The sequence below is a fragment of the Arachis hypogaea genome, chromosome 17, assembly GCF_003086295.3.
Source record: "Arachis hypogaea cultivar Tifrunner chromosome 17, arahy.Tifrunner.gnm2.J5K5, whole genome shotgun sequence".
NCBI lineage: Eukaryota > Viridiplantae > Streptophyta > Magnoliopsida > Fabales > Fabaceae > Arachis > Arachis hypogaea.
The window spans coordinates 126,581,718-126,608,798 of NC_092052.1; the positions used below are offsets into that span (position 1 = coordinate 126,581,718).

At 34.2% G+C, this 27,081-nt stretch overlaps 3 protein-coding genes across 3 annotated transcripts; 2 read left to right on the top strand and 1 right to left on the bottom strand.

Annotated features, from left to right (window-relative positions):
* Positions 1-4,347: 4,347 nt before the first annotated feature.
* Positions 4,348-5,482, top strand: LOC112763904 (uncharacterized). The gene is made up of 2 exons (XM_025809449.1): positions 4,348-4,829; positions 4,972-5,482. Exons 1-2 carry the CDS (start codon positions 4,348-4,350, stop codon positions 5,480-5,482), a joined length of 993 nt encoding a protein of 330 aa, XP_025665234.1.
* A 210-nt stretch (positions 5,483-5,692) lies between these two features.
* On the top strand, positions 5,693-6,121 carry LOC114925666 (uncharacterized). The gene has a single exon (XM_029294318.1). It carries the CDS (start codon positions 5,693-5,695, stop codon positions 6,119-6,121), a length of 429 nt encoding a protein of 142 aa, XP_029150151.1.
* A 14,044-nt stretch (positions 6,122-20,165) lies between these two features.
* On the bottom strand, positions 20,166-26,401 carry LOC112766851 (long chain acyl-CoA synthetase 9, chloroplastic). Its single transcript, XM_025812749.3, has 11 exons — positions 25,830-26,401; positions 25,140-25,220; positions 24,780-25,043; positions 24,546-24,677; positions 24,258-24,431; positions 23,944-24,173; positions 23,412-23,529; positions 22,705-22,836; positions 21,652-21,786; positions 21,368-21,574; positions 20,166-20,567 (listed from the first exon to the last, which is right to left on the bottom strand). The coding sequence occupies exons 1-11, from the start codon at positions 26,280-26,282 to the stop codon at positions 20,400-20,402; spliced, it is 2,094 nt and encodes a 697-aa protein (XP_025668534.1). The 5' UTR covers positions 26,283-26,401; the 3' UTR covers positions 20,166-20,399.
* Between the last annotated feature and the right edge of the window lie 680 nt (positions 26,402-27,081).

Here is a 27,081-nt window from a genome sequence, read left to right on the forward strand (position 1 = left end):
GGCCAAATTAAACCCGGCCCGAGTCGGTCCATTAATATCGTTAGTTCACGTGTTTGATATGGACAAATTAATTCATAAAGTGAAGTATAAAACCATCCTTAAAAAATTTTTAAAAATCTCAAAAGATTCCTAAAAAATTTTAAAAATTCGAAACGAGTCTTTTCAAATTTATATATAATTATTTTTAAATTAATAAATTTTTTAATTTCTAAAAAATTTGGTCTATTTATTCGATTATTTATATACAATTAATTTTTTAATGTATTTTTAAAATAAAATATAAATTAATTTTGAGAAGGTACTATTTAAAAAAAATAAAAAATAAACTCATATTTATTTTTGAGCATGTAAGATATTAATTTAATTTAATTCAATTTATATGTATTATATTCTATGATCATTTTTTAATGACGAAAAAGATATTGAGCTAATGTTATTTGAAGAAGAGATAGAAAAACTTATATTTAGCATAAAATTTTGTATATAAACAATTGAGAATATTTGTGTAAATATTTATGAAGGTAATGCTTTGAAACTTGCATGTAATGCGAACCAAAGTAATCTATGAAATTAAATTTGTAAATTTTAGTCAACCACAAAATTAATATGAATGATTTAAAAAATTCAAACGTAACTCTTAATGCTTTACAACACTTAAAGAAAAAATATCTTGATAAATCTAAATGTTTTATTTATTTATTTTTTAAAAAAATTCAGAATTCACTTGTTATAATTTTGTATATAATAAGTTTGCAATTAAAATTGTTTGTGCTACTAGAATTAGCAATTATACTATAAGAAAATAAAATTTTTTCATTTAAGAATATTTTTCTAAGTTTATTTAATGTCAATATTTTAGAAATTTAGGCATATAAATAATGATCTCCATAATGTAATGATTTTTTAGATTCAGTTGTTATTGTTATAGTTTTTATATCATCTTAATTTAGCTATTATAGGTTAGTGATGAAATAATATTATTTTTTATAATATTTTAAATTAATGAATAAAATTATCTTTTAATATGTATTTTATTATTTTTATATTTTTATTTATTATATATTTTTAATATTATTTTATTATTTTGATTAATAAAAATAAAAATTTTCAAAAGATTATTTTAGAATTAAAAAAAAATTTAGATACTATTTTAAATTTTTTAAAGTCTTCAAAAATTAATTTATTTAGTTCGCACATATTGATATTTAATGTTTTAAATTAACTGTCACTATTAATAACTAAAAAAAAGTATATTATTTAACGAAAATAATATGAGAAATCTATCTAATTTTTTTTACAGCCATGCAAGTACTTGTCAGTATACAGAGTGTAATAAAACAAGTTGTACTTTTAAGTCAAAGGGTTGGCTTTGACCAAAATATAAATGCAAATCAGAAGATATACTCTTGAGCCAATTGAAGTAGATAGCTGCAACAAGTTCGACAACTAGTACTTTTTCTGGTTCAACCTTATAAATGCAATGGCTAATGCACGCTATTTGGGGTCCAACCTTGGGAAAATTTTTAAAATTAAGAGCCACTATCACCATCAAGTTAATATTTAGCTGTCGATCAATTCTATTATTTGATTTCCATTTCTTTTTCTATAAAAATAGAGAAGGCTTAATCTTTTAGATGAGTTAATTATTGTGAAAATAAGAATGCATACTTGATACTTTGTAGTAAATGTAATTTGTTATTGAAATGATAAAAACTAAACTTCTATCTTACATAACTATAACACACATACTTAGGTCTAGTTTGGATAAACAATTTAATTAAATTATTTTTAAAAAAATAATTTAAACAATAAATATTTGTATTAAAAGTAACTTATAAATAAGTTATTTTGTATTTGGTTTTTTAGTTTTAAAAGTACTTATTTTAAGAGAAAAGTGATAAAAAGATTTTTATTATGAGAGAAGTCATTTTTTTAACTTCTCCTTAAACACAAAAATAGTTTTTTAGAAAGTTGTAATTTTGTTTTAAAAATTATACCAGACATTAATACTACACATTTTCATAAGTTAAAAGTTAAAAAAAATCACTTATAAACCTATCTAAACGGACTCTTATACATGTTATTAGAGTCTTGTATATAAAAGCTATTATCATAAACAGAAGGAAAGTGTTAGGTAAATAATGACCATCTTGAACAACATAAACAACTACCAATCAAATAAAAATACACTATATCATAATTTAATATTATTAATTAAATTTAAATTTAATTTATTCTTTTAACCCTATTAATTCACATTATTTATATATTATTAAAAAATATTATTACTTACCTATACTTTTCCGATATATTTTGTTCTCTTCAGTGAATGTAAAACTTCACAAAGTAAACTTTGAAGCAAGACCCTTGCACGTTCATTGTTTTCTATTATATACTCCAATAAAATTTAAATTATTAATGTGATCCGTTATTAATATAGAATTGCTCAAAAAGAATATAATATCCTCTTTAAAAATATTTTATTGTGAAACGATTTTGACCTCTTACAATTTTATTAGAGAATTCCAAATCTCTTTTTTGTCTTCTTTTAACAATAATACTTGACAATAATAATTTTGCTAATCATGCATATTTTTCAAATGAGACCTTAGAAAACATGTTGAAGACTTCTATTTATATTAAATAATGAATGTAAGTAGTTAATAATACTTTAATTTTTAAACTCTTCACTTACTAAATAACATATCACTAATTAGTATTAACTCTATCACTAGAATATTGTTTTTAAACAACCAACTAAATATTAGCACTTTAATTATGTGTCACTAAATATGGTTCTATGTTGTTCGCAAACATAAATATACAGAAAAAAATATTAAATATTTAAACATTTGTTTTTATACTTGAAACTTTTAATCAATTAAAATGATGAAATGTAATATTTTAATTTGCATAAAAACCATTAGTTAAAATTTCATTATCCTATCCTATAGCCTAGTCGTCTTGATAGAAAAAGAAAATTAGACCACAATAAATGTACACCAACACCTACAAATAGGAGTACGGTTGTTTAGTGGATAAGGTCAAAATACGCGACTGCCACTTCATTTTGTTATCAGAGCTTTGAAAAGGTCAAAACAAACCACTGTTCATGCCGGCACTTTGGCCTTTGTCATTAAAATATCCAAGGAATTAAAAAAGGTGCGAGTAATTTTGTGACTTCCCTTGATAAATTCAATTTTATTATTTGACCTTGTGTATTACCGGCAAAATAATTTGGTTATAGGTCTAAATTTGGTGTTTGAGATTAAAATGGTGCTGTGTGTGTATTTGTAAATTGGTGGGTGTCAGAATGCACTTTCAACATGCGGCGGGACATGTTGCATGAGACTGCAATACATGGGGGCGTGCTGAGTCAGTATATGGGTGAGCGTAAATATTACTTGGCGAAGTCTGGTTGCACGAGACTGCAACACATGGAGGGCGTGCTGAGTCAGCACCGGGGGGGAGAGAGAGGGGGCGTGTTACACGTGTCGAAGGCTGGTTGGTGATGCAACACGGGGATGAGCGTGCTGAGTGCTTCATCTATATAAGGCAAAGTCCGGTACCATTTTCATTGCGAGAAATAGTGTTCTTTGAGTGTGTTGCTAGTGTAATGGAGGGTACCGCAAACGTGATAGTATATCGCAACGGTGAAATTATATGAAATACTCATAAGAGAGTGAGGTTTATGTGTCAGAATCCGTTTTCGTTTGTGGTTCCATGCACTATGACGTTCATCGAGCTTCAAAATGGTCTCTGTCAAAGCATGGAGAACAGTATATTGAGGAGAGTGAGCAGTATATTGTACCGGAATCTGGTTATAGTTTTTGGTGGTCTAATACAGTTTGATATCATGCCGATAATTGACGAAGAGAGTATACAGAATATGTTCCAAATTCACTGGCAGACTCAGATGCGACAGCCACAGATTGAGCTGTATGTTGTGTTTGAAGACGTAGAGGTAGATGAGATTCAAAATGATTTAGATATAGAGGATGATAGAGCTGCAGTGTACGAAGGAATGAACAGTGACAGCGAAGAGGACTTCGAAGCCACTTATGAAGCTGGCGATGAAGACGAGGATGGTGATGTGGGAGTTGAAGCAGCAGCGGAGAATGTGGTAGTTTACCCCGCAGTCAGTCAACCGATGAACGTCCCACCTTTTATGCGTAATTTGGATCTTGACACCATGAATGCACCGGAATTCCCGGAATATGCAAACATAGGTACGTGATGAGTGAATAATATGTTTTTGTAAATTTATATTTCGGATGGATCAATGAATGGTGATTTCTGCTTTTTATATGTGTTGCTGATCCTGAGGACGGAGAGTTCAGGATAGGAATGGAGTATAGTTCTAGAAAGTCTGTCGTCGCAGCAATCAAAAGTTACACTATCTCTAGAGGAGTCGACTACAATGTTTATGAGCCTGAACCATTGACGTTCTATGTAAAATGTAAGACGTATGGGAATGGGTGCAACTGGCTTATCCGAACCAGCTTGATACGGAAAAAAGGTTGTTGGGAGATATGGAGATACAACGGTAGGCACACATGCACCATAGGAACAATTTCACAGGATCATTCCAAGTTAGATTCGGAGACAGTTGCTGAGGCTATAAGGCCATTGGTTGAGAGTGACTCGTCCATCAAGGTCAAATTTAAAATTGCGGAAGTCCAGTCAAGGTTCAACTACACCATCAGTTACCAAAAGGCTTGGTTGACAAAGCAGAAGTCTATAGCCAAAGTTTTCGGTGGTTGGAAGGATTCTTACCAAGCTTTGCCATGGTGGCACTCGATCGTGACTCAGAAGATGCCTGATCAATTGTCCAAATAGAAACACGACCACTGTACAACGGGACTGAGGAGGCGAATGGTGTCAGAATACTTCACCGTGTATTTTGGAGTTTCAATCCATGCATTAGGGCGTTCAATAATTGCAAGCCTCTAGTTCAAGTTGACTGTACAGAAAATACAAAGGTACACCTCTAGTTGCTGTTGCACAAGATGGGAACCAGAACATTGTGCCTATCGCCTTTGTCCTGCTAGAGGGCGAAACAACTGATGCGTGGCACTTCTTTCTAAGGAATCTACGAAGGCATGTTGTTAAAAAAGACGGTGTGGGTATGATCTCAGACCGGCATGAGTCAATCCGAGCAGTAGTAAATCGTTTCGGTAGTAATTGGCAACCTCCGAGAGCATGTTGGATGTTTTGTATAAGGCACATCGATAGCAACTTCTTAAGGACATTCAAAATACCGCACTTGCAAAAACTTGTTGTCAACATAGGGTATTCAAGGACAGTGGAGGAGTACAACATCAACTATAAGAGGTTGGAAGAGCGAGGCGAGGCATATGCCCGGTGGTGCGATGCCATTGGACTTAGACACTGGGTATTGGCATTTGATGAGGGTCATCGATGGGGCCATATGACGACGAACCTTGTGGAGTGCATTAATTCAGTTTTGAAGGGTGCCTGAAACCTTCCTGTGTTGGCGCTCGTCCGAGCAATGTATTATCGGTTAAACAAACTTTTTACGCGGAAGAGTGCCTAGACTCACGAACGCAAGCGTGCTGGATTTACTTACTTTGTATTTGCACAACAGCAGATAGAACCAAACATGTAACGTGCTGGGAATATAGTTGTGCACCGGTTTGATAAACGAAACGAGGTGTTTGAGGTGCGTGAAATGCCTAATGGAAAGGTGTTGGTAGTTGATCTTCCGCGACGGACGTGTGACTGTGGGCACTTTCAGGTGGAACGACTACCATGTCGACATGTTATTGCTTGTTGTGCAAACCAGCGACTCGATTGGCAGCTGTATGTGCATGATGTGCACAGGATGACAGAGGTTCGTAAGGTCTACAGATTTGAGTTTGTACCATTAGGCGATGCAAAGACATGGCTTGCTTATCAGGGACCCACATTGGTCACTAATCCCGCCTTGAGGAGAACATTGAAAGATCGTCCCAAATTGACCCGATACCTGAATGAAATGGACTCACGCAATATGCATGGTCCTCGGATATGCCGTCTCTATGGTAGACAGGGTCATAGTCGGAGTCGATGTCCTCAGCATGCTGGACTGAGTGGTGCTGGTGACGATAGTGGTCCCTAGATCTTTTCTGGCCTTTGTGTTTGTATGTTTGGCTTGTTTTATCCATTAATATTTTTCTAGTTTGTCGTGTTTGTATTTTTAAATTTGGCTTTATCCATTAATGTTTTTCTCGTTCATCGTATTTGTATTGTTAGGTTAATATTACCATCTAATGCCTTTGTGAGGTAAACATACAAAAGATTAACGAAGAATTATATTTACTTAATTCTGAGACCATATTTTGAATTTCGATTAGGTAAACATACAACAGATTAACTAAGAGTTACATTCAGTTAATTCTAAAATAATAATGAATTCTAAAAACATACACAGGATTAACTAACAGTTACATTCACTTCTTTCGAGTCAACCAGTTCAGTCCCTTACCCATCATGCCCTGACCGAACCGCGACGGAATAAACCTATCAAGTGGATTTCGTTCCCTCCATAGGTCATACGGATGACCCCGGACTGAGTCATCAATAGCCGAAAAAGCCGACCCACCTGCCTTTGCCTGAGTGGCGGACCCACCTGCCTCTGTAGGTGCAGATGCACTGAGGTTGAACTCATCAACAACCTCAAAGGCCACATGCGGCTTGATGAATCCACTATCACAGGACGCCCGCCCTGAGGTGTGATCAGAACAAGGACCCCGCATACCAGTGGCCATATCTACTGATGCCCGATGTGGATCATCTACCTCTACTAGTGAAGGCATAGTGGTAAGAGCTGGACAGCCACCCAAACCAGCGTTGACCCATTGCTGTATTTGCTGAACTCTATGACCATCTACGGGAATCTTCCATGGGACCGACGGAAAGTCAAACCATTTCTGTTCGGGTGGAATGTACAGTACAGGATGAGAGTGTTGGCTGGACTGAACTTGCTGGCTATGCTGAGAATGCCGGCTGGATTGACCCTGCTAAGAGTGCCGACTTTGCTGATGGTGCCCGCTATGCTGACTACGCCGACTGTGATGACTGTGGTATATAATAAGGAAACGGCTCAAACACTGCATACTGAGGTGGTCCCTGAGGTGCTGGCTGTGGTGCTGGTGGCTGTGGGACTGGTGGCTGGTATGGATGTTGAGGAACGTGCTCTGACAATCTCAGCAGATGTCCGTACGAACCCACGTACCAATCTCGGTACTCCACCAACGATCTAAAGTCCCAAGTCGGAAGGGGGTGTAGATCCCGCAACCAAGTGTTATGGCGGTTGCCCCATTCCTCTATCCATCCCCCATGTAAAACTGTCCAGTCATAAAGCTGCACTCCACAAAGAGTGATGCAATACTCTCTTAGTGAAATTTCTCTTGCTACCGCCGGGGGAGGGTTGTGCATACCCAAACTGACGCATCACTCGGTTCGCAGGGTGCCATTCAACACACTCGAATGACAATAATGGAGTAATGATGTCACACACCTCAAGGCGTCCATGTAACTCGTCGGGTATGATCAATCCTTCGTACGACCGTCACACAAATTTCCAAATAACATTAGAATATTAGAACCCTAATATTAATGTTTTGATACGATAATCACACGAACCATAAATATTTACCTCGTCCATGTTGTCTCTCTCCTGCCTAAATACCTCTACGGTCTTCGATAACTAAGCTTTACTCCGATACGAATGATTTCACCTGAAACATGGTTCATTGAAAAAATTAAAAAATATATACCTTCAATCAAATATGCATTCTCAATATAATGCAGGACTAGAAGAGGAATTGTTACCTCATGGCAACTGGTATCTCAGCCGGTAGAAGGGACTGTCTGGGTACGGGCGCAATACACGGCAGTTGCTCCCATGCCTAAATAAATAAAAAATTAAGAGGGCCATCCATCTCCTTAGTATCATATCGTGATGCATGACATAATGCTCTGTAAAGATGCGCGAGACATGCTGACCCCCCAACTATAAGTATTGATCAACTCGAAATCGCGAAGCAACGGTAGATACTTCGCACGGGCATATGTGGTCGACTTATCTGTGAACAGGGTCAAAACCAACAAACAAAAAATCTGGCATCTGACATATCTCTTAATAGACTCCTCGCTATCTAATGGCTCTACGTCTTTAATAATCTGAACCCAACCCAACTTTATATAAGATTTCGAAGAACTACTGACAGCCAGTTCGCGACCGAATATCGCGATGCTCTGACTTTGTAGGAAGTCGCTTCTACTATCTGTCCATCCGCTCACAGGCTCTCCATCAATGGGTAAGCCAAATATATGAGTGACATCTTCCAGTGTCATAGTAACCTCACCCACTGGCAATTCAAACGAATGAGTTTCTGGCCTCCACCTTTCCACCAAAGCAGCTAATAAGGGGGTAAAATCCTCTTATCAACCCAATCCAAAAAATGTGGTAGAATCCCGTTGAGCGTAAGTAATTTTCGACCATCGGATTCCACGTCAGCGGCGGATCCAATTTACGAACCATCAAATTCCTGTTTGGCTGGTTCAACAAAAACATATTTATTCACTAAATATTAGTTTAAATAAATAAAAATTATTAAAAAATATTTATAATTATAATTTACATCAATATAAAATATTATTATTTCTATTCATCCACAAAAAATATTTACTTATTTAAATATTATACATAAATATAATTAGTACAAATAATATTTATTTTCGAAAATACATAAATATCAATAATAATATTTATATTAAAAAATACACTAATATAAATAACATTTATATCCGAAAAACAATTCAAATAATATTAAAATTTATATAAAACAAAATATATAATTATATTAGACAACCAAAAATATTATTCATAAATATTATTAAAAAAATAATACTAAAATAATAATATTATATTTTCATATAATACTAACAACAACAAAAAATTAAAAAAATATTAATTTAAATACATAAAATAATAAAATTTATGAACTTACATAAACTGGATGATCCAAATAATTGATGATATGTTTTTCGGGTGTCGTATAATTACGTACCATTTTTAATCAGTACAAATTAATAATATTTTTTATATAATTTTTTTTTCAAACAACTCTAACTCTAATACTCTTATTCAGCCTCTCAACTTCTTCTCTCACGATAAAATTGTGAACCATTCAACAACAACACAAAAAAAACTTAACTCTAACACTGTTCTTCAGCCTCTCAACTTCTCTCACGATAACATTCATGCATGACAACTGGTCCCAGAAGCTCAATTTATAGAGCTTCTTTGAACGTTGCTGATTAGCGGAGTGGGGGGCTGTCCCCTGTATGTAGACCACTTGCAACACTCCTCCCGTGTTGCTCCAGACTCCTCGAAAAAGAGCGAAGACTCTGCTACACTGCCAAGATTCAGAGGCAACACGCCCCTTGCGTGTTGCCAGGCCCTCCTGCACTGTCAAGATTCGCAGGCAACACGCCCCCTGCATGTTGCCAGGTCTGTGCCACCCGTCCTTCCAAGTCACGTCACCAAGCCCCCATGCATGTTTCCAGTATCTGCCACGCCTCTGAGGCCCTGTCAACACTCCCCTAATATTTGGCCAATACACCAATGTAACTTCCATAAAGAAAATAATATCTGTGTAATACCATGTGAAAACGTTAAAATAGTGCATTTAATTGTATATTTTTTATTATAATTTTTTTCTAATTTACTAATATTTGTAAAGTTATGGGAAAAGGGCAAATAAGTCTTTTACTCATGGACTTTTTTGAAAAATACAAAACGATTCCTGACCATTCAAAATACCATACATATGAGTCCTTCCATTCAATCTGTCCTCTAATGTCAAACGGACAAGGCTGATGTGGCGTCCATGTGTCCATAACCAAGTGATGTATTCGTTACGGTGTCAATGTGTGATGTAGACAAAAGTTGGGAGGACAAGTAGGTCCTTGTGCTCCTGAAACAATGACGTTTTGGGAGGTGCCCTAACTCTTCAAATTGGTTCCAGACGCCATCGCAGCTGTGTAGTTAGGGCTCTGTGCTATGGCCAGTGAAGGAGGTTCTTTGAGCACGCAACGAGTCCAATTGCCGTTTCACATTTGTTGCGTGGAAGGTGGAGACGAGAAGGACGACATTATTCCGATGTGCAAATGTAGAGTATATGCTATATTGTACAAGTTCAGGACACCAAATAATCCCAACCGGTTGTTTCTTGAGTGCCCCTTCTTCAAGGTAACATGGTTTTGTGAAGCTTGAAGCAGATTCATGTGTTTAATTGAATTTTGATTTTATTTTTGATATTGCAGTTGAAAAATCCATCCCACTGCAAGTTCTTTGTCTGACTTGATGATCATGTTGTAAAAATTGGGGATACAAAGAAGTTAATTTGTGACAATGAGGTTGATGACCTAGAACAATAGTTATGCAAGAAAAAAGTATAAGTTGGACAAGAAGCTTGCTTATCTAGAGAGAGAAAAAAAAACTAATCTGTTGGTTATTCTTGTGTGTTTGTTAGTAACTTTGTGCTGCTGTTGTTGTTATTAAGTGTTGAAAAATAGATAACCAAAGATGTTGTGCATTGTTGTTATGATGAACTATAACTGAAGTTGACAGAATGTAGTTATGTTTATCTTTTAATGAATGATAATATTTTGTTACTGTAATATTATGTGTTTGACGGGTAGAAAAATGCCGGTTAAAAAATTTTAGTAAAAATCGCATTGTGAGTACAGTCTTAACCGACAAAATTTTCACTATCAATTTAAAAGATGTCACAATTAAGAATAAATAACTGGGAGTAGGATTCCCATGTCGTTTTCTAAAGAGTTGACACAGCAGTGCAATTTATTGGTCAGAAATTTTCTGAGAAACTTTTGAAGGTTGAGAACGAAAAAATAAATAATTAAAAATCAAAGCAGTGAATGATAGCAAGAGATGTTATGTATTTGAAATAAAAGGCCTTGGCTGAGAGAAGATTAATTGGAGTTTCTATCCTTGTTGACTTTTCCAAGTATAATAGTAAAAGATTGTTGCTTCCACTTAGTTATCCTCTTGTAGTTGCGAAGGAAGGTCAAGTGGGTAACACTAACTCTGATTCACAAGTCCTAATCCCTTCCTAGGAAAGGATTAGAGTTAGTGAAAAGTGAGATAGCCAGCAATCCCCAATTACAAATTAATACTTGAGTTTTCCAACTCAAGGGGTTCCAATTAATCAACTCCCAAACCAAGTTGAGAGTTTTAAATCATAACATGAATGCCATTTTTCAACAACATGGAATAAGAATAAATAAGAGACATGGTAATTAAAATAAATTAATAAAAGAAAATTTTGAAGCTGATAATTAATTGAAGGAAATCAAACAAGAAATGGAATTAAATGTAAAAATTGTTCATTACTTTAATAAATCCCAAAATTAACAATATCCATATATGACCACAGCAAATTAATTAGAAAACAAAAGAGTAGAGTAATAGAAAAGCAAACTATAACGATGAAGGTTTCAATCGAAGGTAGTAACTCTCTCAATATCCGAACCAAAAGCACAAAACTTAAGAAATCTAAGAACCCTAGACGAAGTAGTGTTTTCTCTCTAGAATTCAAAACTAAAAACTAAACTAAGTGAATATGAATGTGTGTTGAGTCTCTGCTTATCCCCTGGCTCTAGTCTGTATTTTTGGGCCAAAAACTGGGTCCAAAACAGCCCAGAAATCGCCCCCAGCGTCTTCTGTAATTGCAGCACGTGACGCACGTCACGCGTACGTGTCAGTCACGCATACGCGTCGATGGTCTTCTGCGCTTGTCACGCGTACGCGTCGCTGTATGATACGCCAATGCACGTGCACGCATCGGCCATGCGTGCGCGTCGATTCTCGCTGCTCAGCTCCTTAGTTTCTTGTGTTTCTTCTACTTTTGCATGCTTCCTTTCCATCCTCTAAGCCGTTCCTGCCCTATAAAGCCTGAAAAATACTTAACACACAGATCACGACATCGAATGGTATAAAGAGAAATTAAAAATTGATAATTTAAAGGCTTAGGAAGCAAGTTTTAATCATGGAACAAAATTAGGAAGGATTTGTGAAACCATGCAGTTTGTATGAATAAGTGTGCGAAGAACTGATGAAAACCACTCAATTTAGCATAAGATAAACCATAAAATAGTGGTTTATCAGTGTTTAAATGGCAATATATAATATCTTATTGATGGTCTAACTATGTGAAATTTATTAAATAATTTGGTTCATTAAACATTGAAACTATAAGATAAGTTTGAAGGATTACAATCCTAATAAAATAACATAACTATTCTCACAGTAAGTCACCAACTGAGAACAAAAAATTTGCCAAAAAAAATACTAGAATGCATAACGCATAAAAAAAAGGCTTAATCTCAAGTTTCACATCCACTACAACTGACTTTCTAAAATAACTACATCATTTCTTAGAATTGTTTACTCCTGAGGTGGGGATGAACTTAAACATTGTAACATCATACCACACAAAGTCTTATGCTTAAGTCATAAAATTGAGGTGGTAAGGTATTACGACCTCTAAAAGTAAATATATATATATATATAATAATAATAATAATTGAAAGAAATTTTATAACGAGGAGCCTTTGAAAGGAAGTCTAAAACAAAAGTCGTAACGCTCACGTCAACGAAGAACTTGTATACAAAGAAACGTAAGATATATATATATATATATATATATATGAATAATAAAAAGAGAGTGTCAAAGATACAAATATTCAAGCTCCAGGCCCAACTTACTAAGCCAAGGTTGGTAGGAGAATATTTACATAAATATATACAAAATAAACCCAAAAGGCCCAAAAGACAGCTTGCAGAATCTGTTTCTCCAGATCAACCTCTAAGAGGGACATAACTTAATCTATGCAATGGAGATATAACATATCTACATTTATATATCAAAACAAAATAGGAACCCATAAGGCAAAAGTCTTTGCTTCAGAAACTTCCAGAATGCCTCAGCGAGGTGCCTCACGTTCTGCATCTGAAAACCACAAATATTGTATGGGGTGAGAAACAGAGTTTCTCAGCATGGTAATGGTACCCATATAACTAACATAAAATGTTCCGGGAAAGCCAGAGGCGATCCTAGAACTTCGATATTCAGATTATAAAACTTAAAGATAAAGCTGAAAACGATAAACAGGGTGGTTTTCTAAGGTTCTTCAATTTAACCAAACTCTAACTAAAACTCTCGACTTTTCTCCTCCCTCCACAATCCTCCAAAACACCAGTAGAACCACACAGACAAACAAGATACAGACAAAACAAACACAAGTAGAATACAATTACAGTAGGTAACAAATTTAACAAGTAGGTATAATAATCACATAGGCAAGCCCAATTAATGCACAATCAAACAAAATACACATAAGCATATGATGTATGCCTGCCCTATAGCTGATGATATCATGGTCAGTTATATAGCCAACCCGACACGTCCTGGTAGCTAACCTTGGACAGAAACACCCATTGCGGAGCAAGTGGGTTTGAGCTACAACCCCCTTGCTACTACCCGCTTAACCCAGAGCTAATGATATAACCACTACTACGGCTACTACCCAGGCGGGTGTTTAAAAGCTCAACCTGGAGCAAGTGGAATAATCCACTACTGCTGCTACTACCCAGGCATCACAAACACTGACCTAGAGCAAGTGTGACGAACCACAATCCTTGCTACTGCCCATGTATCTCCAACATACATTCATTCATCTAATAATCAATCATCATTATTATCAAAACTCAAACATTGACCCGGAGCAAACAGGACGAACCACAATCCTTGCTACTGCCCAAGTTTCACATTCAAAAATTTATTATCATTTCAATTATTTCATATTCATTCAAAATTCCATAATTTAAACTCAGTTTTCATAATTCTTCTCCCTCATCTCATACCCGAAGCAAGTGGACAATGCTACTGCCTATTACCCACTCGCATATATCTCAATTTGTGTCTCATTCATCACTTATAATACTTAATACCGCCCCAACTTAATCATGCCTTTCTCAAGTCTCCTTCCATTCCAATTCTAACTTCCCTAATATACTTATTCCTATTCCGTAACCCATGCCTAGCTATCGGACCTTCAACAGAGTTATTAGAGGTTTGGAAAAATTAGAGAAATGGTCAATAATTCAAAAATAGTGAATTTCTATCAAAATAGTAGTTTCAGGTGTTTGTAGGCTTGCTGGGAAGGTCAAACAGTAAAAAATTAGAGTTTTATGTGAAAAACAGGATTTGTGCGTACGTATAGCTTCTGTGCGTATGCATACAACAGAGCGTCCTTCCCAACCTGTGCGTACGCACACACACCAAAATTTCTGTAACTTTGAAAATTCCATTTTCTGCACCCGTTTTTCCGATGTCCATAACTTTCTCTACAACAAATTTTGTTTTTCTCAAATTTTGTACCATTTTAAAGCTACTGAAAATATCTTTAATTTGAGATATATTTTGTTCAAATCCAAAATTCGAGACTCAAGTTATGGACCGCCAAACTTCATTAAAATCACATTTTTACCAAAAGCTAAATTCTCAATTTTTCCCAAACTTTTCCAATCCAAAACCTTTTTAACTTACCCAACCTTACCACATCAACACCAAACTACGCAATCTATGCTTCCAACGTACTAAATCACTCCACAACACTCCAAATCTACAATTAAACTCAATTCATACATTAATTCATACCCAAACAACATCTTACATAATTATCAACATATATCATTAATCACTCAAAAATCATTATTTCATTAACAACAAACTCATTCATATTACTAATTATTAACCTCATAAATGCCAACAATTATCAATCTCAATAACACCAACATTTCAATCCTATCTTACGGTTATCTAACCTAAGTTTTCACCACACATTATATTTTAGTTACGAAAAACTAAAACCATACCTTGGCCGATTCTCCAATAAACCCGAAACACCTCAAGCGTTCATCGTTAACAAATATCCACAGCCCCAAAGTTCAAGCAAGCTCAAGCTTCCAACTTTGCCAATTCGACTCCAATATCACCAAATTGTTTCCAAATACATAATTCAATCTAGATTTTCATACAGCAACACTAGAATTACCTTAGGATTCACAAATTTAGTAATTTGACAAGGATCAAACGTTTCTTACCTTGCCAACGGAAGTTTGGAACAAGATCCGGCAAGCCCACAAGGTTAATTTGATCCTAAGGCACCAAAATCACATAATTCTTCAAAATAAATCCTCAAATTTTCGAAATTAGGAGGGAGTGGCTGAGAAGAAAATACTTAGGTACTTACCAAATTATTCTATAAGCTTTGTAGAGCTCGACGTGGTGAACGTGTGACCGCAAACGGTGCGGCGATCAGAGCTCCGCATTGAAAGTTACAAGGATTTAAAGTTGAATTGAAATTGGAACCTAGGGTTTGCTGCCTCCAATCTCTCTTTCAGTGTGTGTGCATAATGAGAGAAGAAGATGCTGATGATGGATTTTATATAATGGGCCTTGGGCCTGATTTGGGCTCGGTTCAATCAGTTCGGCCTGTTCGGTCCAATCTTAGGCCAAATTCTTTAAAATTAATGTCAAAATTTATATTTTAATTAATCATATCTCATTAAACTATAAAATTCTCTTTTTTTAATTTTTTTGGATTAATAATTAATTTATTAACTAATTATTTACTAATTTTGCGGGTTTTACAAACATCCTTTGAATTCCAGTGCTTGTTGCAACCAAAGTCTCCTCAAATGGTCCTTCACTAACTCTTGCAGTTGGTTGCTGTGATGCTTGAACATGTTGTTCGCCAACAGTCTTTCTCTTAATTGGTTGTTTTGGTCTCAAAGTACTGTTGAATGGCCTTGCTGAAACTTGTGCTGGAGGTTTGAATGGTACTTGACCTTGCCTTACAGGGACTGCAGAAACAAGCACAGATGGAGACACTTGTTTCCTTTTTTCTTTGGCAACTCTAACACTTCTGCCCCCCTCATCATCTTCACCACTATCACTCCCACTTTCATAATTAGGAGGTGGTGGTTTATACAATTCATCTTACTCACTGTCATCACTATCATGATCAATAGATGAGTCATCCAATATTTTGAACTCACTTGGATCGATTTCTTCCTCAACCTGATCATTTTTCTCACAAGTACCATTTGCGATCTGAGGTTGATTAACAGGATGATAAAAAAAATGTAAAATTCATTAGTGTCTTTGTTCCTCAACTTAGCCTGTCGTATTTGGTTGATCCCTACACCCCCCTCAGTACATGCAACCCTAACTCTATATCCGTGCTTTTCGGATCATATTAGTAAACCTCCTTATACGATTAATATCCTAGTCCTTTGAATAGCGTGATTAAATCTCTAAAATTGACAAAATTCAAGTCCATGGGTAAAAATCTCTCAACTTGACCATGAAGATAGACTAACTCACTAGTAGGTACCCTTAAAAAGTAGCCCCATGGTGGAACACGAAAACACCAAATACATCACCATCTGCAATATTTTTCAATACACATCACAACACAAAACTATACATTATTAACAACGATCCAAAACCTCACTAAATATCACCCTAAACCTGACTAACCCTACAACTAATTAGCTACTACCCTCACTTACAGTCCCTATAAATTCCATCCTACGTCATGTATAAAAAATTAAAGGCAGAAGCACAACAAGTTTCAACAATAATGTACTTACTACTCTTCACAACGGACGCAGCTACAACAGCGAAGCTTCACTGGAACTGCTTCACAGAACACGAGCTGCAACAAGATCGAGATGAAGTGTTGTATTTTTTGGAGGGAAAACGTCAGTGCTAGGGCTTTCTGTAATTGTCTATGATTCATATGGGCATCCTTGGCATATCTGATATGAAGTATTGAACAATGTTTTGCGAAACATCGTCGTGTTAGTACATAAGGACTAATATGTCCCATAACTTTCTATAACGGACCACGTCAACCCCATTCACAATATCTTGGCGACATGTACTCACCCCCACGCCACATAAACGTCACCTAATCTGAATTCGTAACATTTGGTCAAGCAGATTGAACGGAAGGACCCATAAGTACAGTGTTTTGAATGGTCAGGAATCGTTTTGTATTTTCCAATTTTGAGGGAGTAAAATGTCAACGAATAAAAAGCTCAGGGACCTATTTGTCCTTTTCCTAAAGTTATTTAACTTTTATATCGGTTTACACTAGGGTATCCATCAGACCAAAAGTACAATGACTAATCTCTCGAGTGCTGCAGAGGTACAAAGTGGACGACCCTCCCAAACAAACAAGTTCCATTCTCATCCTCTAATGAGTATCGAACTCAGAAAATAACTTTTATAAGTAATTAGTTATTGTATACTGTTAGCACAAAAATTTGACATTACAGATAATTTGACCATGATCGTTTGACCTAAAAGTGAGTTCGTCATATGTAAGTCGAAGTATTATAGCATGTGGGTTGTTCTATGAGAATGTAGGTTGAAGTATCATAACACATGGATTGTTCCAAAAGAGCGTTAGTACAAGAGTTCAACTTATTATAGAAAGTGAAAAGAAAATAATTAAAAGAAGGATTCGAATCGGTGACTTCTAAAATTTGAAATGAAATAATCACACGAAAGCTTTATTCAGAAGCACTTTATGAAATGTGGGGTTTGAACACTAAGGTAAGAGAAGACGTGGGACATCAAACTTGGGAGTCAAGATTTTTCATGGTCAATGCTGTGTCATGGCCTGAGAAATAGAAGGAAGCTAGATTATGGAAAGAGGAAAATACTCAGCAAATCTATTTTTGTGGTATATAAATAGAAGAAATGTAGAAGTGAAAAATGGACTTGAATTTAAATATTACACCATCACACAAAATTCTACAAAATCCAAAATTATACCGCAAAGGAGATTCATGGAGTGCAAGTATATGTGAGTGTTTGGGGTCAATTTTCTTTTATTCTTGATTTTTTCTTTTATTTTCAGTTTATTTTGTTTTATTGTTTTTTATTTTTTTTGGATATTTTAATTTCTTTTGTTCATTTATTTTAAAGTTCAATTTACTTGTTATTTCAATTATAGTTCTTATTTATTTCATTTCTTTTCCTTTGTGTTATTTATTTTGATTCTTTTCTTTTAAGAATTTTATTTCAAGTTTTTATTTCGCTTTATCTACTTTCTTGTTTTGTAATTTATCACAAATATTTTGATATACACAATTTCGATACCTACGCTAAGTAATTTTGAAATTAAAGTCACTCTTTTTTAGATGAGTTATATCTACTCTTCAAATTGAGATCTTGATATAAATTTGATTCGACATCCTTAGAAGTTACAAAAAATCAAATAAAACACATACTAGTTAAAATCTAAAATAACTTCGTGAGTATATATTATTTTGAGAAGAAAGAAAAAAAAACTTAAAAAGTAAAAATAATGAGGTTAACATGATATCTTAGAAAGAAATTTTAATAGAATAAAATACATTCTATTTATATATAAGAAAAAAAACCGTCGAATTAAAAGGTTTGTTTAATTTGGCAGGATGTCTTTGATATATGCTAAATCATAGCATCATAATTGAATCAAACCTTTATTCTTGGGACTTAAAAAAGAAAAAAGGAAGGAGAAAATAAGGAAAGTTTTTCTTTTAAAAGATGGCAATTATTTAAAGTTTAAAATCTCATGATAGACACCCAAATCACTCAGCATTCAGGAAGAGCAAGGGCTTCTCATAACACCACTAAAGATAGTCAAACTAATAATACATTGATTATGTTTATTTTATTTTGTTTTATTTGTAAGCACCGTAGCTCATCATTCAATTGAAGTAATAAATGGTACTCCCTCCTTTGTAAAATAATTAAGTTATGTTTGGTTGGAAGGAAAGAAATAGAAAGAAAAGAAAGAAAAGGAAAGAAATTGAGTGAATTTTTATTTTTTTTAGATGTGTTTGGATGAAAGAAAAATAAGAAGGAAAGAAATAATATAAAAAGACAATTTTATCCTTATGTTATAAAATATATTAAAAAAAGTAAAGGGATAATATTAGAAGTAGAGAAAGAGAATTAGTTTTCTCTCCATTTTCTTTCTATTGTTGGAGGGAAAGAAAATTGGTGAGTCTCACCAATATTTTTCTATCCCATTTTCTTTCTTCTCCCATTTCTCCCCTCAACCAAACAAAGGAAAATAACTATTTTCCTTCCAATTTCTTTTCCTTTCTTTTCCATCCTTCCATTTTCACCTCAAACAAACACACAAGTGTCAATTTCTTTTATCAAATTTTAAATATATATTAATTTTTCAATGAAACAAAAAAGTGAAAACAATACTTATTTTAAAACAGAGTCTGCAAATAAAAAAGGAGTCCCTATTTGAAGTAAAAATCCACATAAGCATCATATGTACGTAGATTGTGGTACCTCCTCCAATGAATTAGGCAAAGCTAGTTTGAGTGTGGGGGCATGTGCTAGGCACTAACTAGTTAGGGAATTCGTGCAAATCTTCTTCTTTATGATCTCTCTCTGTTTTTGTCAAACATGTGAATATGATGAACCGTAGATGCATTCACTTGTTCCAAAATCAGAAGTACTTTGGGGAAAAGGAGGAAAGGGAAGAAAGTATACTAAAAAAAATGAATTAAAGAAAAGGGAAGGAGAGTGGTAGTAGGCTAGTTAATAGTAGTGGGCATGAGATGAACAACGAATTGTGAATATGAAGTGTCTATGAAACATCCTAAAAGGCTTTAAATAAAGGTGATAAAAAACAAAGTAATAGTCACATGGGCAGAAATGGTGGGGACTGTTTCGGATTTGGTTGGCTTTCAAGTCATGCTCATATCATGCCCCAAAGTTGGGTATGGTTTTGCTTTATTTTCATTCAACGTTGCTCTTTCATCTATAGTCTCCCCCCAATTTCAACCCTACCTTCACAATTTAATGTTTTCACCAAAATAAACATTGTGATATATGTAGAAAAATTAAGTTGGAAATCTACTTTGCTATTACAAAAACACTTCTTTTTGTTTTTCCCTTCTTTTAATCATGGTAATATGATATTGCTAAACTACCTATTTGTATTTTAATCTATTGAATCAAGTAGTGAATAATTCATATCTAGCATTTCTGTTTAACACATTCAAAATTTTGGCATTCTCATTTATAAGGCCCACCAACAGAATAATTGTAATTTGCGAAAAATATGAAAACAAAAAACCAAATTCTTGTACCCACCCCTATGTCCCTCAACTCCAAAAATAAAAGAAAAAATATTAATGTGAAAAACTGCAAAATAGATGTAGCTTCTTTCATCAATAGGATGAAAGCTAGATCCTAATGTAGTGCAATAGTGGTAATCTATGAAGAATACAATTCTTTGAGCTCATTATCAAAAGTTTTTCTGATGGATTCTCTCTTGATCTTGAGAGCTGCAGTGACTAGGCCAGACTCAGGAGTCCATGGGTTACAAAGCAACTTAATTTTGGCAGGAATCTCAAACTTTTCCAAACGAGAATTCTTAGCTTCCTACAAAGAATGGTGTCAAAAACCAGCACAGTAAGAGATAATTATCTAATGATAAATTGATGTTAACCTCATAAAACTTGCCTTCATTAAAGTAAATTGGTACATTTTGCTTTAAAATTGCGACAAACTAATTCGTATATATCATTAGAGCAATTCCAATGTGTTTATTTGTATGTCCCTATTTTCTCTTTATATTAAGAGAACAGGGGCTTTGCCCATTAGAGATAAATTGAGGGAAGATGAGAGAATATATAGGATCCCTGACGAAGAGTGAAAAGTGTGGTAAGTGATTTTTTGGATTAATAATAAAATAATTTTTGAAAGAATAAATGCGCATCAATTTGATTTTTAAAAGATACATTGTAAATCATACTAGTCTTTTTTATAAGTTAGATGATGATATGATATAATCATTTGCGATATATCACCATCTAATTAGTCAGAAGACCAATTTGATTTAATATTGTATATTTCGGAACCAATTTGAGCTGTTTGATGTTTTGAAGATCAAATTGACAAATGTGAAATTTTCTTCAGACAATTTTGACTATTAACTCTGATTTTTTTAAGTTAAAAGAATAATATAAATTGGATTATAAATGTGTGGGATAAGTTAATTTCTTCCATTGAAAAATGGAGATATCATTGGTTCTCATTCATTATTTATGATATTAATAATAATGTGCCATTATTTTCTTTTGTAACAGATGGATCATAAATTAGGATCAATGAGAATTTTCTATTCGAGTTTCTGTTGTAACTCAAAAGATGTAAAAAGAATGGTAATACAGAAGTTATACCTTTAAAAGTGATGCATATACCTCCTTCATAGCTTCTTCTTTCTTACATAGTTCTGAAATATCAGAATAAGTAATTCCCTGCTTTGAAGCCCATTTTTCCAATGCTTCATGAGAAGCCACCACAAGTGCCACACAGTAGCTATGAAAAGGATCAGCATGTAGCATAACGTTGTCCACATAGGAGCTGCCTATAAGGGCTGCCTCAACCTGCATTCAAATAAATTGTTAGTAACAAAACATGAAGAACATTATATTACATTCCACAATCCAGCATTCATCCATACCTTTCCCAAAGAGACATATTCTCCATGCTGCAATTTAACAATGTCCTTTTTCCTATCAATGATTTCAAGGCAACCATCTGCATGAAATCTACCTATGTCACCAGTGTAGAACCACCTCACCCCTCTTTCGTCAACCTTTACAACAAAACATACAACAATGAATATGTATAATTATATATAAAAGTAACAGGTTTTAATGTCACTATGCAAAATTATCACTTTTTAATTTTGATATTGAAAAGATAACGGTATTTTACAAAGTTGTTGGAGTATGATGTGTTTGACTAGGATATGAAAAACATAAATCGGACCAACAGATTTGCCATTTAAAACACAAATTTAACACTTATATTTGTGTACCTGAATTTTATTAAATTTTTATAATGCACAAATATAACCCTCAAATTTCTGTATCGAAAATTTTTAAAATCTTTAATATATAAATTTGATCCTAAAATTTGTGGACCTCACTCTATTCGGATGCTCAGATTTTATTTTTCTCCTCTCTTTTTGATAAATGTGACTATCACATTTGTTCAATAATAATTAAAAAATTAATTCCATATTGAGAAAAAATACCAACTCTTTCAATAATTATGCATTACATACCAATTTTCTCTATATTAACAAAACTTAAGACCAACTTGGAGATTCACAAATATATTTTACCTAACACACCGCCATCTACAAGAGACTTTTAGGCTAAAGGGTGTATTGTATAGTGATTTGACATGTCTACTTGGTGTTAAACATTCAATTTAAGTATAATAGGAGTGCATGATCAAACTCTTGATTACTTTGTTATATAAACTACGAGAATATTATATGGATTACTATTGTATAAATTTTATGCGTATATTTTCTACTTCATTATTAAAAGTGATTGATAAAAAATTTATCGTTTATGCCATAATTTATCTAAAAGTGGTACAAATATAATTTCTCATTACAAAAATTGAAAAGTAGAGGAAAATAGTAACCAAAATCTTATGCCAGTTCAGATTTTTTTTTTTTTCCCAGAAGTCAAAAAAGGAAGAAAACATGAAGCCATACCTTATAAGACTCTCTAGTCTTTTCTTCATTTTTGAAATATCCAAGGGTGACATTAGTACCACCAATGACAATTTCACCTCGGGGCATCGGTGAGTCATTAATTGAATATCCACCTTCAGGCCAGTCGATTAGCTGAGTAAATAATACCAAATGCTAACATAAGACATATTTTTCGAATGCATATATAATGAGAAGGTAAACCCCCATTTTAAGATAATCATATAAATAAAAGCCAAATCATTAGAGTATAACTCCAAGGGGTCGATCACGGGAAAGAGGGTTAGATTTAGCATTTCTATTCATGTTATATATTCGGTTGCAAGGTAATCAACAACAACATTTTAACATATTTGCACGTTACAGGGAGCAGAAATAAATGACAATTCAAAGTTTTAGACAAGATTAATAGTGATAATTGGTTTTAAAAGCAGGAAACTACTAGAAAACAAAATCACCTCCTATACGAAGAATATCTTAGATATGAAATGCAGGTTAAATGGTTAATTGTCCTTATGATATGATGTGAATTGTGAAATAATATAAAATGCAAGGAGTAGATACACCAAATGAGGGTGAAATGGTATGATTTCATTTAAAATATAAGGAAATAAAGATCATATAAATTTCAAATGAATAAAAAAGATATCCTTATACAAATTGCATTGGGTTTAGCCATTACAAGGATAATTAGATTTGATCGCCACCACCTTAATATATGAAGAAGGAACAGGTGGTCCAACATGGCCAACACTTGAGTCATCAAAATCAGAAAATGCTCCACCGGCACAGGTTTCTGTGAGACCATATCCTTGACCTATTCCAGCACTAGAGTTGACAATTAAATTTCAAATTGGATAGAAAAAGATGATTGAGAAAAAATTGGAAAGCAAAATAGAACTAGCAGACTAGCAGCAGTACATGGAAAAAGCTATAGTTTAGATCATTCTAGTTCGAATAAATAATAAGATTTATTTTGGACAGCATGCATGATTTGTTCCTACTTCCTACCTAACTCTATCTAAAATAACGAACAACCTCTTGCATTAAAAATTGTGATCAATTTACATGAAGTTATTTTCCTGTGAAAACCATAGATGGAAATGGTTAAACAATTTGACATATTTTACTATATGTCGTCTAACAATTTTATCTATTATTTTCACCTGATAATTTCATGTGAGTAGCCACCATTAAAAATAGAGATGGTTTGGTTACGGGCTCGAAATTGAAAACACTAACCTAAAACATATGTTGATGAATCGTTGGGCATCAGCAGAAAGTGGAGCACCACCTGATAGCATAAGACGGATATGACCACCTAGAACTTTTCGGATCTTCCTGAAAACAAAAAGATTCCATAGAAATGCTTCCAATCCCCAAGCACCAAACCAGCTACCATTAAGTGCTTGCAACCTCCGTTCATAGGCTAAATTAAACAATTTCTTTGATAGTCCTCCCTTTGTATCAACCTGCATGATCACTCAATTTAAATTAATTTGAAGCATAGCTAAAGAATCATTCACCAAACTCACCAACAAAACACAATGAAATACCTGCTTGAGGACTCCATACCGTACGCGATCAATAATGGCCGGTACAGCTGCCAACAAGGTCGGCAGCAATACAGTAGCATCTCCTTTTGTTCCCTTTTTTATCTTGTTTGATGAATCAGTCAGAGTCAAAGGAGATCCATACCCTATAGCACCCCCAACAGCTACAACTATATGCTAAAACAAGTTGTGATGAGTTGAGTTTGTCAGAGGAAACAAGATAAAAAAATGTCTTTTTTTAAACTGAAACTTTTATTTACATAATCCACTGGCTAAGTTAGTTTCCCATACCTCAGCTACCAACTCAAGGACATGAGCCATGGGCAAGTATGCCAAATATATATCATTTCTCCCAACGTTAGGAACTATTCTCATCACAGCACTAATTGTGGCTACCATATTAGCATGTGTCATCATGACACCCTATTATGCAAAAGAAAGAATTTGAAGTAAATAACCCTTTTACTTTACCATTTTATGATAACTTGATAAGTTTTTTCAGTCTTAATGGTGGTTCTGATTAACCTTAGGCATTCCTGTACTTCCACTTGTGTACATTATAACTGCAACATCTGCTGGAAGGGGTAGATCTGCCTCAACCATGACTCTGCCACCAAGTGCCCGAACTTCTGCAAAGGAAAGTACTCTCCATCCATGCAGAGCAGATGAAGTATCAGATGGGATATCTTCATCCAAGCATATCACACGTTTTACGCACTCCAGTTGTCCACGAACTTTAGCAAGTGTTTTCAATTCTTTGCTCCCACAAATCAGAGTTGTAACCTCTGTCTGGTACACATTTCAACATTCTAATTACGAACAATACACACTAATAGAGAACAAAAGTTTAAACCATAGACAAAAGAGAGATATAGATTGAAAAACCTCATTCAAAGAATGACACAAAGCTTCCTCTCCCAAAGATGCATATATAGTCACAACCGTCACGTTTCTTCTGAAGCAACCCTGATGAAACCCAAAAAAAAAAAAAACTCAAATTATTCTGTTTTTGGAAAAAACCAGAGACTCATGTAAAACTGAAATATATCGGTCACTTCATAACTATATGTTTGTCACTTCATAATTATACAATAGAATGCAATATAAGTATATAACTTGTTATTATACGCATTATATACTCGTCACTTCCAAAAGTTGTCAATTCATAACAGATGATACAATACAATGGCCACTCAAAATAGAGCCACGCCAAGATTGCTAGGAGGCAGCAACTTTTGTGATTTATAGCCATCAAGTAACCATCAATGATTTTTTTAATAGTGTGAGATTTTATCTAATGTTATGTGATTACTCATTTTTCTTTTGCTGGTTGTATGCTGGCTAAAATTTAATAAAGTTGTTGGGTAATAAACTTTTCCTTTCTGAAATAATAATCCTAATAAGAAAAAGCTCTGATTACATATGAAATATCAAGTTTATGTTATTGCACAACATGCATGCGGGCGGTTGTATTTGACAGTGTAAAGTTGTTTCATATTGTGCATGAAAATGATTAGGATCCTTTTCTCTTAAGAAAAAAAAAAGCACATTTCTGTTAGGCATCAAAACAAACACCTGCAATGCAAGGAGCCACTCGGCTCTTGTGTCAGCGAAGATAGCAGCACGCTCGTGCCTGGAATGCCCAAGCTCCGCCAAACCATTGGAGAAACAAACCACGGCTTCGAAGGCGTCGCGGAACGTGAGCCACTTGTAACCGCCGAGATGAAGCTTCTCGAAGGATTTGCCGTCGGGAGCCACCTCATTCTCACGCGCGATCAGCTCGCGACTCCCGAGAAAGATCTGATCGCCGTAGTTCTTGCATGAATGCTCCAGAAGCTCTGCGAGGGTGGTTACGCCATCCCAAGCTGACGTCACTAGCGACTCGAACCGGGCGTTACGGACGGTGAAACCTGGCTCTCCGCCGACGTCGACGTAGACGCCTTGGCGCTTGTGGCGGCGGTTGCGGTTTCGGTTGCGGAGGGAGAGGAAGATGAGTGGGAAGATGAAGCCGACAATAACGGTCTTCATGGTTAGAGAGTGCGCTAGAAGAAGAAGAAGAATGGAAGGGAATGAAGAAGAAGCAGTTGCGTTAATGAATCGGAAAGAGATGGGATGAGAGTTTTAAGGAAGTGTTGAGCTTTCCACTCAGTGACTCAGACGAAGTCACACAGTATAATCAGTTTAGATTATTTTAGTGTCATAAAACAAGAACAAGTGTTTTCTTTTTTTTTTTAGAAATTAAAAATGTTATTCGCAATATATGTGTAATTTAATTAGTTATTGATATATTTTGTTTAAATGTATTGTAATTTAATTTATTTTTAATATGTATTTATATTATAATATTTATTTTATACTAATGATTGATTTTAATAGATAATTTTAATGTAGATAGAACTAAAAAAATTTATATTCACTAACTAAAATATTGTTTTACATTTGTATACATATTTTAAATTAATTGTAAACACACTCAAGTTTTATTAAAAAATAATGGTTGAATAATTTTTTTATGACATAAAATATTTATTTCATTTTATGTCAATTATTTTTAATAAAAAACAAAAAATAAACACGTTAATTATATATATAATATTGTTTTTTATTTATCTTTTTTTGTCATGATTATTTATTTTTTTTTTTTTTTTTTTGGTTAAGTCATGATTATTTATCTTATTTTCCATTTCTTTTAGGCAAGTGAACAGGGGGCCAAGCCCAAGTCTTTACGTTTTTCTAAATTTGATAAAAGTCTAACTACAATAGGTATTTTTTTTGGACTGGTGTAACAATAGATTTGTCTTACTGTTATTTATTAAGGTTACAAGTT